Source organism: Diaporthe batatas, assembly GCF_019321695.1.
Source record: "Diaporthe batatas strain CRI 302-4 chromosome Unknown Contig00031, whole genome shotgun sequence".
In the NCBI taxonomy this organism is placed as follows: domain Eukaryota; kingdom Fungi; phylum Ascomycota; class Sordariomycetes; order Diaporthales; family Diaporthaceae; genus Diaporthe; species Diaporthe batatas.
The window spans coordinates 141,909-152,989 of NW_025408578.1; the positions used below are offsets into that span (position 1 = coordinate 141,909).

General features: G+C 54.8%; 3 protein-coding genes across 3 annotated transcripts; all 3 read left to right on the plus strand.

The window, feature by feature from the left end:
• Window positions 1-902: 902 nt before the first annotated feature.
• On the plus strand, window positions 903-1,826 carry KVR01_013754 (uncharacterized protein; the record flags this gene model as incomplete). The annotated part of the gene is made up of 3 exons (XM_044794535.1): window positions 903-1,291; window positions 1,367-1,418; window positions 1,488-1,826. The coding sequence occupies 3 exons, from the start codon at window positions 903-905 to the stop codon at window positions 1,824-1,826; spliced, it is 780 nt and encodes a 259-aa protein (XP_044637292.1).
• An 861-nt stretch (window positions 1,827-2,687) lies between these two features.
• On the plus strand, window positions 2,688-5,921 carry KVR01_013730 (uncharacterized protein). The gene is made up of 5 exons (XM_044792150.1): window positions 2,688-3,979; window positions 4,138-4,685; window positions 4,771-4,827; window positions 4,994-5,131; window positions 5,221-5,921. The coding sequence occupies exons 1-5, from the start codon at window positions 3,169-3,171 to the stop codon at window positions 5,629-5,631; spliced, it is 1,965 nt and encodes a 654-aa protein (XP_044637268.1). The 5' UTR covers window positions 2,688-3,168; the 3' UTR covers window positions 5,632-5,921.
• A 1,830-nt stretch (window positions 5,922-7,751) lies between these two features.
• Window positions 7,752-11,030, plus strand: KVR01_013740 (uncharacterized protein). Its single transcript, XM_044781833.1, has 2 exons — window positions 7,752-8,393; window positions 8,453-11,030. The coding sequence occupies exon 2, from the start codon at window positions 8,840-8,842 to the stop codon at window positions 10,409-10,411; it is 1,572 nt and encodes a 523-aa protein (XP_044637278.1). The 5' UTR covers window positions 7,752-8,393; window positions 8,453-8,839; the 3' UTR covers window positions 10,412-11,030.
• The last annotated feature ends 51 nt before the right edge of the window (window positions 11,031-11,081 follow it).

The following is an 11,081-nucleotide window of genomic DNA, read 5'->3' on the forward strand; positions in this document are numbered from 1 at the left end:
CAAACTAGTTGTGGAGTGGGGACCAAAATAGTCTCAAAGTGGCCCCTCCATGAGAAGTAACAATCCCACTGAGTGAGGTTGGTAATACACATGCCAGGCAGCTATGCCCAAGGGAGACAATGGCTTGACGACCAATTTGGGAACCTGCTCCGGATTGCCTTAATCTACCTAGGTACTTAATCTGCCCCATACAATATCAGTTGACACCTCTGCAGGGGAAATCAACGTTAATTGAGGTTGTATTTGTTGCCATTGGTTGGCTGGACCGACCAGTTTATGCTCCGGCGAACTTTGAAGCAAAAGCGACTTTAGGTTTTGGTGGTGAGGTCACTGAATAACGCTTATTACTCCTGTGGAGAGGTACAGCAGGGAGTCGCGCAACTTGTGGTGTTTATCATCCATATCCGGCCATAGCTCCCTGCCGCCGTGTGTCCCGCCGTTGTCGCATCTTGAGTTCGCGGCCGACCTATTTACAGAGTAGTTACGAGGCTGTGAACTTGATATGAAATTGAGTCATTCAGGGGATCGTGAGGGCTCGAGCACAGAATCGGGGCTGGTCGGGACCGTCGGGGTGGGTAGAGCTTTTTCACAAAGCTTGTTTCCGCTAGTCTCCAAGCACCTATCATCGCGCAGTTACCACGCCCAGAGGCATGGGTCGTTGCGCGACTCTTGCGTGGTGTACGGCCTATGCATGATGTCTAATAAGAAGAGAAGACAGTCGCTTTGCATCGTCGTCACTTTGTGAGAATCTCCCACACAGCTGACAGCATTCCTTCACTTGTACACACACACGCAGGCACTCATTCTTTGTTTCAACAAGAGTTCTTGGCAGACATTCTCTTACTTTTTCTTTTTTTTTAAAAAAAAAAGCCTGTATATCAGTTAGTCAAATTGTAACCATCATGAAGGCCATCGTTGTCCTCAGTGTTCTTTTCGCCATAGCAATCGCTGCCCCCAGCCCCGACGCTGTGGCACGCTCTCTCGCCCGGAGAAAGGCGGCGAGGGCCCTGCGATCCCAGCAAAACAAGGGTCGTATCCTCGAAAGAGCCTCGGCCTACAACGTGAACTGGGCTGGCGCTCTCCTCACCGGGAAGAACGTCACAGCAGCGTCGGGCAGTTTCCCGGTCCCCAAGGCTGCCGTGCCCACAGAGAAGGAAGCCGGTTTGAAGGAATACACTGCGTCGGCGTGGGTCGGCCTCGATGGCTACAACTGCAAAGGTCTCTGGCAGGCGGGTGTTGATTCTATCGTTGAGTCATCGGGGGAGACCTCGTTCTACGCGTGGTACGAGTGGTGAGTGCCCAGGAGCCTTGGGAAGCTTGACGGTATTTCCGTCCTCGACGTTCAGTTCTGACGACATAAACTCAGGCTCCCGGCCGATACGCAGGTTGTCGACCTCGGGGAAATTTCCGCTGGCGATGTAAGCACCGTATCCTCGTGCCGTGCTGGGTTCAGACGGTTCTGAGAGGCTAACACGACCCCCTATTAGGTTATCAACGTCGAGCTCACTGCAGCTAGCACAACCGAGGCATCTGTGGTTCTGGAAAACAAGACGAGCGGCAAGAAGTTCACCAAGACGGTCACGTCATCCGACGCGCTGTGTGGGACCGCTGCCGAATGGATCCTCGAGGACGTGACTTTCCAGGACCCAGACACCGGTCTGGCCAACTTTGGCTCCGTCACCTTCTCCGACACCAAAGCAACGGTGGGCGGATCAAACACCTCTTCAATCAGTGATGCTATCATCATGGACATTCGAGACACCAACAACACTGTCCTCACGTCCTCCAAGGTCTCTGGATCTGATGTCGTTGTGACCTATGGCTGAGTGGCGAGCCGGGGGCGGTCCGAGTCGGGTATGGGAATAGACGTGAACCCGTTCCAATCTCAGTGGTGCACATGTAGTATGCCCTGGAGTTATAGCTGGTGACGGCTCGAGGAGGACTTTTCATGTTCATGTGGAAATATTTATGAATTGTAGATACATGTAACTAGCTTGTTCACTGAGACGGCAAATCCGAGGCGCGAGCCTGTTTTCACGCTCATACAACCCGCAAGATGCATGGAAACTCTCATACGAGGCGCAACACACGAGGCACCACTGCTTGGTGAGGAACACCTTGAAGACCCAAGGATAGCTGACTGCCACTGTATGAAGGCGCCGTATGGCTTCGGATGTATACCTAGGTCCGGAGTGTTAGCGAACATTTGAAACCAATGAGAATCTGGGAGATTGCAGCCAGATGCACGGTACACCCATACACGTGTCAACAGCAAACGAATGTGGTCGCTGTTGGGAAGTGTACCATGTCCGTTGTGCTACTCTTGTGCGGATGTTATCGGCTGCCGGGCCGGAGGGCGGCATGGCATGCAACCGGAAGCCAAGACAATCGGGCTCGGGATCGGAGACTTTGACTCTTGCTAGCCCTATTGTAGTGTACTGCATCTGTGGTGTACAGGTGTGGGGCTAGAGCGAATTAATTCCCTGTCATGTCGTGACTGGGCGCCCCGATTTTCGCTCCTCGGTTGCGCTCTAGATTTGCCAATACCGGGCGCAGAACGGATGACTCCGCTCATCCTTTGCCTGCACCATTGATGTGGGTTCCAAGGTTCCAAATAGCAAGGTTGTTGGCTGGAAGCGCACATGTGTGTCTGTGAATGTGTGTACGAGAGAGGGAGACAGTGACAAAGACAGACTTGAGATTGATAGCTACCTACTACATGAGACCACATGCAAGCGTGACAAGCTTGACAAGTGTGTCATCGGTATGACTCTGCCATTCACCCACACACTGAGTCCGTACTTAAGTACGTACATAAGTACTTACAAGACTGGTCTTCCCACTGTCGAAAGTTCCCCCCTACTCCAAAAAAATGTGAGCCATGTCCGATTCTTACTTGTGGCTAATATTGGGAACTAGTACCTGGTCAGCAGGACAGCAAAATCAATACACTGGAAGTCTCGACCTCAGCCCTAGACCTGGAGTTTAGAGTCCCTGTTCCGCCACGCGTAATTCGATCGATCATCGCCAGGCGATCCACAAACCGGCTGTCGAGACTTGACCAGCCTCAATTTGGCCACCTCGGAAGGCCTGTGCCTTGTCCGCATCAAAGCCCATAAATCGGAACCTTGTTGACCAGATCCACGTGCGAAAGTCTAATCCGACGTCATGAGTGCCCCTGACAGCAGCCAGCCTGGGCATAAGCCTGGACCTCGCTCGCTCTCCACCATCCCGGATGAGCAGACCCCTTTGATTGGGAACAACACCGCATCATTGCACCCGGGATCTCATCAGAGACCAGCAGATGGGGACGTCGACGGCGAATATGACGATGACGATGACGATGACGATATCGACCCGGACGAGTTTGACTTGCTGCTCACTCGCTCGTCCTCGTACGCGACTGGGCTGCTCGGCCCCGAGGCGAACGAGACCCCGCTTCTCCGAGGGGACCGCAAACACAGCAGCAACAGCAGGGCAGGCCGACTCCCTCATATCTTCTCCAGCCGGCGGGCATCTGTGGCGAGCGAGGCCCTCGAGGACGGGGTGGTCGCCGAGCTGGAGCGGGCACCCCTCTTCCTCGGGGGCATTTCTCGTGGCCGCTTCTGGTGGATCTTCGGCATCGTCCTAGCACTTCACTTTGTCTCGTGCTTCGACGGCACCATCATGGCCTCGTCGCACCCCGTCATAACCTCGTACTTTCAGAGCTCAAACTCTGCCTCGTGGCTGTCAACCGCCTTCCTGCTCACCTCCACCGCCTTCCAGCCGCTGCTGGGCAGCCTTTCCGACACGGTCGGCCGAAAAGGCCCCTATCTTATCACCACAGCAATCTTCGCCCTGGCAACACTCTGGTGTGCCCTCGCACAGAGTATGGCGAGCTTCATTGCCGCTCGGGCTGTCTGTGGTATCGGGGCCGGTGGGGTCATGACCCTGGGAAGCATCATCGTCTCGGATCTGGTGCCTATCGAAAGGCGAGGTGGTGAGTAATTAATCGCCTTCCCAAGGCTGAACAGTGCAGCTGCCCTGCCCTGCCCTGCCCTGCCCTGCCAGGCCATGTGTCTGGGTTGGCCTGCATTTCAAGTTCTATCTGTTTGTGCGTGTGCGTGTGCGTGTGCTGATCGACCAACCCGTCTACAGCATATCAGTCTTACATCAACATGGTGTACGGCGTCGCATCGACGTCCGGCGCCGCTCTTGGTGGCTTCCTTGCGGAGAATATAGGCTGGCGCGCAGAGTTCGGCATCCAGGTGCCCCCGTTGTTCCTCTGCGTCGGCGTCGCTGCCATCACAATCCCCAGCGATCTTGGCATGGACGTGCAGGCCCACAAGGAAACAATGCTGCAAGCCATGAAGCAGTTCGACTTCAGGGGTTCTTTCTTCCTGACGACTTCCATCACCTTCCTCATCCTCGGCCTGAATCTCGGCGGCAACATCCTGTCCTGGTCACACCCATTTGTTATCACATCGCTAGCTATTTTCGCCGCGACCTTCCCGTTGTTCCTATGGACCGAGAGGTCTGCATCGAGACCCATTATGCCTCTCCGCCTAATACAACGATCGCCCCACGCCAACATGATATTCGGCAATTTCCTCGCCGCATTCATCATGAACACTGTGCTGTTCAACATGCCCCTTTACTTCCAGGCCGTGCTTCTCACCTCGGCCACAACGAGTGGGCTGTGTCTTGTAAGCCGGCAGTGTGCCGTTCTGATTACACCCAATACCGTTGGGGCCCTTCTCATCTCAGATTACTGATCCTTTTGGTTTCCAGATGGTCCCAACCATTGTGTCTAGCAGCTGTGGCACTGCGACCGGCTTTCTGGCTACTGTGAGTGAGCCCTTTGGACGAGACACTACCTGTGCACGTGTGTTGCAGGCACAACACAAAAATGCGAATCTGCCCCGATCAGCTCCACTGGCACACACCATGTTCCACCACTGTGGACAATTAAAGCATGTTTGTGATTACTGGAAGCGAAACTAATCGTCTTTAGTGGACCAAGCGCTTGAAATGGCCTCTCGTGCTCGGCGCAGTCTCGTTCTTTGTTGGGACGGTCGTGCTCTCATCTATGCAGCGAGGTTGGCCGCTCTTTGTCTACCTGATACTTTTGGTGCCCCACTCTATGGGACAGGTATGTGGCCTCCTCAATCTCTTCTCCTGATCAGGAAACCTAGCACCCAAGCCCGGAATCTGTACACCCAATGTTAACTCTTGCGATAGGGTTTTGCTTTTCCCGGCACTTTTATCGCTATTCTTGCGGCAAGCGAGCAGGCGGAGCAGGCCGTAGTCACCAGCACCTTGATACTTTGGCGCAGCGTGGGTACCGTCCTAGGCATAGCAGGAAGCAGCCTCATTATCCAGAACTCACTGTGGGTCTACCTCGACATGTATGTCACCGAAGGGGCGGCCCGAGACGCTGGGTTCTTGGGGGGTAAGCAAGAGGTGATTGAAACAGTCAGGGAAAGTATCGAGGCAATCGGGAACATGGGGGGCCTCATACAGGAGCAGGTGGTGGCGAGTTACGAGGCTTCTATCAGGGCCGCCTTCCTGTCCTGTATCATTCTCGCCATAGCCGGCCTTGTGCTGCTATTGCCAATCAGGCTGCCGCGGTTGGGCGAGAGGAAGAAGTAGTTAGATGGGCTGTGACAAAGTCGTGACAATTCCAGAACCCCCCTGGGCGGTTGTGCCCTTTGAAGATCCTGGCGCTACTGCGTTTTTTGTTTGAGAGTACATGGGCAGCTGTGACATGATGAGAACTGAAAGCACTGTCGTGATGAGTGCGCTGAGGAACAAACGTATATCAAGCCGCTGGTCTGCCAGGATACAGCCGACATGATAAGAATGTGGTGGTGGGTAGGTGTTGACGTTTGACGCAGCGAAGCGAGGATGCCCAGGTGTAAAGCAGCCAAACCTGGAGACACATTCAACCTCAATTGTACCCCCCTACATAAGGTATGCCAAATCTTTCGCCTCCGAATCATAGTACTTTGACAATGAGCTGATATTGTACCGATGTACCCCTTCAACGAGCCTGCAGGCGGACATGCATACATGGTGTGGTGTTTTTTTTCGTTATTTCGGAGGGCAAGCCACGGCGCTCAGAGGCGTGCAGCAGAGACAACAGAGACAAGTGGCTGCGGGTGCTGGGAACACAACGTCATTGTCCAACATGATTCCGCACCGACACATGCAGAATGGGGAGCGGCCGCCCATGATGACATCTGCTGTGTGAAAACTTTAGAACTGCCACAGGCAGGCGAGGGAAGGCAGCCCTCGGGTCCACTACCACACGTCCATCTCAAAATAAGAACCCCCCACCTGAAGCATGTATTAATGTACATGCAGGCATGATGGGTTGCCATGCACCTGCCTTGCGATGGCTCTGAGGATGGGTGTCTTCTAAATCCCCGAGGTGTGTTTTAAGTATGTACCACTTCGTGCCCAGACTTTGAGTAACTATACTACCTAAATCCAGTATAGAGCGTGCTTAATAGATGGGAAGGATGAAGTACCTCTCTGTTTGTGTTTGATGCTATTACTAACTTTCTCATCCCTCTAAATATATAATTTTCTCTTTTTTTATTATTTATTTTTATTAATGCGTTTAAAAATCTTTGTTATTACTAAAAGATTGGTTGGGGACTTTATATAGTGAGTAAGGTGGTAAGCCCTTAGGGCTATCTCCTATTTTTAACTTTCTTTTCTTCTCTTTGTTTCTCCTACTAAAAACCATTAAAAATCCTTATACCCTCTATAAGTAGTATTATATTCTCCCTCTCTCTCTTTTTTTCCCCCCTTCTCTCCTTAAGGGTACTAATTATGGAGTGAACGGCTTTAATAAGGGTTGTGTAGCTATTAGTGACTAACCCTCTTAGGTGAAACCCCTTTAATCCCCTAGTTGAAGGCTGTCGCTTTGAGAAGTTAAATTTGAAGTTAAATTTAAAGTTTATGGTAATAATTGCTTAAGAGTGATGTATTAAATACTTTTAAGTAAAAGTACCTTACTTCCCTATTTATTATATTATACTCCCTTGCATTTGTGTATAAGTGAGGACCTATTAGGGATATAGAAGGGACCCTGAGGATGTGTTGTGGCCTATTTCCGTCTTGGTGGGAAGCCATAACCCGACTACGTTTACATCACACAACCTTGGAAGTCAAGTACTTGAGTACCTTGGTAGCCTTGTTGCCCGGGCCGTCTCTCTGGCATGCCCAGGTGTGGATACCTGCTCCGTACCTACCTACCTAGGTACCTAGGTAGGTACCTAGGTACCCACCTACATGTAGGTACGGATACTGACCTGACCTCCACTCATCCTGAACCCCATTCACTTTTGCATTTCACATTTCACTGATAGATGTTCACGACCATTTACACATGCAGAGTTGCGCACCGACGAAGAATATACAGCCTGGACCATCTGAACCTCACCGGGCATCCAACATCCAACACTGGAGGCGATCCAAGGGCGGGTGTTGGCACCTGAACCAAAGCCTCCCTGGTTCTGTTTGACAAGGGCAGGTCAGGTCAGTCCTGCTGACTGCTGACCGAGCTGCATCGACAAAAGAGGCAGCCAGGGCAGCCAGCCAGCCAGCCCCGGGCTCGCCTGTCGCTCGGCACAGACGTTCCGTGCGGGTGTGCCAGTTGCCCCAGCCGTGCATATCCCTTGGGGGCTCGGCACCGGCAAGACGGCATCGTCTTCGAGATCGGCACCGCGACATTCCACCAAATCTTGCGTGCAGCCTGACTGTCTGACTGTCTGCCTGTCTGCCTGTCTGCCTGTCTGCCTACCTGCCTGCTCAGCCAAGCCAGCTGCCAGGGCTTTTGATACACAGTACTTGTTACAATTTGTTAGGGCGACAAGCAGACGAGAAAGTCGGACGAACAAGGCCGGCCAGGTGCACGCTGCATCAGGAGGAGGACGTCCGGCAAGACTGCCAAACAGGTTGACAGGCCACTCCAACACACACCAACAGTGGTAGAGTGCCCTTGCCTGCAGTCGGCTGTGGAGCAAAAGGAGCAGCGGGCTGGCTTTTGCTTGGTCGAGGCGACGGGACGACCTGCCTCTTGACGGGAATAAGGTCTTGGCTCTCACCTCTCTGTTTCTCCGGCAGCTTGGCAAAGGATCCTGCGCTGTGCCAGAATCGGACTCGCTCAGCACTTCGGACTGGGGGCAAACCGCGCGCGCTTGGCTTCTTTTTATCTGGCGGCTTCCCGCATTCTCGCCAGAGGCGCTGGCGCAAAGCTGCGTTCCTCTACCTACTTGCCCAGGTGTCGCCCGCTCCCTCACCCGCCACCCAATTGTCACAGCACAGCAGCCGGTGTGGTTGGATCGGAGCACGGGGGAGAGAAAGAGAGAGCGAGAGTGAGTGAGAGAGAGTGTGTGACTGGTGTAATACCAACCAACATTTGAACCTACCTAGGTGCAGACGTACTCATTATCATCCTCAGAACCCCCGAGGTCAACTCCTGGCCTGTCTGGGTGTGGCACGACACGACACGACACGACACGATACCAGGCGCCCCGTTGTTGGCGCATCCTAATTCACTCCTGGCCCGGCCAAAAGGACCCCATCGCCACTTCCGGCTTGTTTCTCAAAGGGCTCGGGCTTGTCCTGACAACCTCTCTTCTCCACAGCCCGTTCAACATCCCGGCCGGTGGCTTTTGGGCGCGACGAGTGCTCTGATATGCTGAGACTCCTGGTGATACCTGGAATTTGTCTTGACATCTGGGCGCAGCCCACCACGAGGCAGCGCCCCTTGTACCCGGGTTGATCACGAACAAGCCGCACTACGCACTACGCACCACACAACACCCACCCCGAGCCGACTGTCGCCATGACTGCTCACCAGTCCGCAAAGAACGTGAAGTGGGTTGAGGGCCTCAGGGGCATCGCCTCGGTCATGGTCATCATGACCCATGTTGCTCGTGCCTTTGACTTCCCGCTCTTCTGGCCACGCGACGGACCAGACGTTGCCCCTCGTTTCTGGCAGCTTCCCATCATCCGCATCCCGGCCCAGGGCAGGATAGGCGTGCCCATCTTCGCCTTCCTCACCGGCTTCGTATGCGCCCTCAAGCCGCTCAAGCTTGGCCGGAACCGCCACCAGCAGGGTGACGCCCTCGTGACCGTGGCAAAGAGTGCCTTTCGACGGCCGCCCCGCCTGGTCCTGCCCGCCGCCATCGCCACCTTTATCAGCTTCTGCCTCACCGCCATCGGGGGCTACGAGACGGCACACTTCTGCGACTCGTTCTGGGTCCGCTTCGACGCCCCCGGCATGGAGCCCTCCTTCAGGCAAGAGGTCGAGCGCCTGTTCCGCTCGCTGCTGACCACCTGGACGAGCACAGACAACCCTTACGACCGCCACCAGTGGGCCATGCGGCCGCTGCTGGTAGGCGCCTTCCAGGTGTACATCCTGCTGGTCGCCACAATGGGCATGAGGATGAGGTATCGCATGGTTGTCCACCTTCTCCTCATGGCCTACTGGTGGCTGAACAGGCAGGCAAAGACCGAGACCTTTGGCTCGCTGATATCCCTCGGCACCCTCCTGGCAGACCTGTCTCTGCACCGCCCGACCCAGAGCCTGATCGCCTCCAACCACCGGGTCCTGTCGCTTGTCGTCGCGCCACTGCTCCTTCTCAGCGGCCTGTTCCTCGGCTCTTACCCCCAGGAACACGAGGACTGGTCCCGGTGGTCCCTCGGCCTCCACCAGACCTTTGTCAACATGGACCCACCCCCCGGCATATCTCGCGGAAGCCTCCTCGTGCCCGAGGGCACAGACGCTCGTCGCCGCTTCTCCTCGATAGCGATACAGTGCTGCGCGCTTGCCATCTTCATCAGTCCTTTTCTTCGCGAGTTACTGAGCAACAGGTACTTCCTTTGGCTCGGCCGACACTCCTTTGCCGTCTACCTGGTGCACGGAACCATCCTCAGGACCGTCGGCATGTGGATCGCGTATGGGCTGACGCCCAGGTTTGAGCAGCACGAGGACGGTTCTTTTGAGGAGTTCCTGCACATACGGAGCAAGGGCAGGGTCTGGATGGCGATCCTGGTGTTCGTCGTGCTGACCTACACCGCGGCGTGGGCCTGGATGCGCTGGGTCGACACCGCATGTGCGCGGGCGACGCAGTGGCTGGAGAGCAAGGTGTTCCAGGCCGAGGACGATGAGGACGCCGACGACGCCGAGAAGGGCTTTAGGGGCGGTCCGCCCGTCGACAAACACGCCAAAGACCACCAGCGGATGGCCGACATGGCGCATGCAGGACCAGCGGTCGAGGCCAACATCAATGGAGGCTTTCCATCGGCCGCTGGCGCTCAGAATCAACGTCGCTCGCTCAGCCAGGCGGCCTTTATGAACCTGACCTCACCCCTGAGGACTGGATCGATGGATAACGGGATTCGACCACCATGAAACCGGGTCAGATAAAGGTGCCGGCGACAACGAGGCCACAGAATCGTGTCCTGGGCCTGCGACGCCTGCAGGCGTGCACATTGGACCCCGGCAAACTGGACGGGGGAACGAGTCTCGGCTTATGACTTTGATACGAACAATTGACTCCGGTTGATGCATTCAGCCAGCGCTACCAGGCGTTGCCCCTCACTCATGATTTGCCACCTTGTAGGGATGCTTGGTGCTGATGCAGAGTGGGAATATTTGTATCTTCAGGCTTTTTCATTGTACGTTGCAGCAGCACTGGGGACGCGTCACAGCATATGGAGCTGGCGCTTTTGACGTTATGGCATAGCATGATATAACCACACAAGCGTTTTGAGAACCGAAGTACCAGGGAAATGGTGGCAGAGGTCAAGCAACGAGGAAGAGGGAAGAATGTCTTGAACGTGGGAATAAACAATTAACCACAGGCGTCTGGAGGTGGTGAAAGACGGCCGGCAGTAGACAGGCACAGTAGAGAGAGCCCTTTCCCGAACAATCATGGATTGTGGCGTTCTGCCATGGGCGACTCATAGCACAACTCATCGATACCCTTTTATTGAAACCAATCAAAATGTCACGAAGGAGTCGGTCGCCTATAGTAAGATTCAGGGGCTCGCGGCCGCGTGGTGCGTGTTTGGCCGGCCGC

Bases quoted from the DNA above. Each gene is read 5' to 3' on its own strand.
- KVR01_013740 (XM_044781833.1), top strand. From the start codon at position 8,840: ATGACTGCTCACCAGTCCGCAAAGAACGTGAAGTGGGTTGAGGGCCTC.
- KVR01_013730 (XM_044792150.1), top strand. From the start codon at position 3,169: ATGAGTGCCCCTGACAGCAGCCAGCCTGGGCATAAGCCTGGACCTCGC. The intron at 3,980-4,137 runs GTGAGTAATTAA...ACCCGTCTACAG, and splicing joins GCCTATCGAAAGGCGAGGTG to CATATCAGTCTTACATCAAC. The intron at 4,686-4,770 runs GTAAGCCGGCAG...TTTGGTTTCCAG, and splicing joins CAACGAGTGGGCTGTGTCTT to ATGGTCCCAACCATTGTGTC.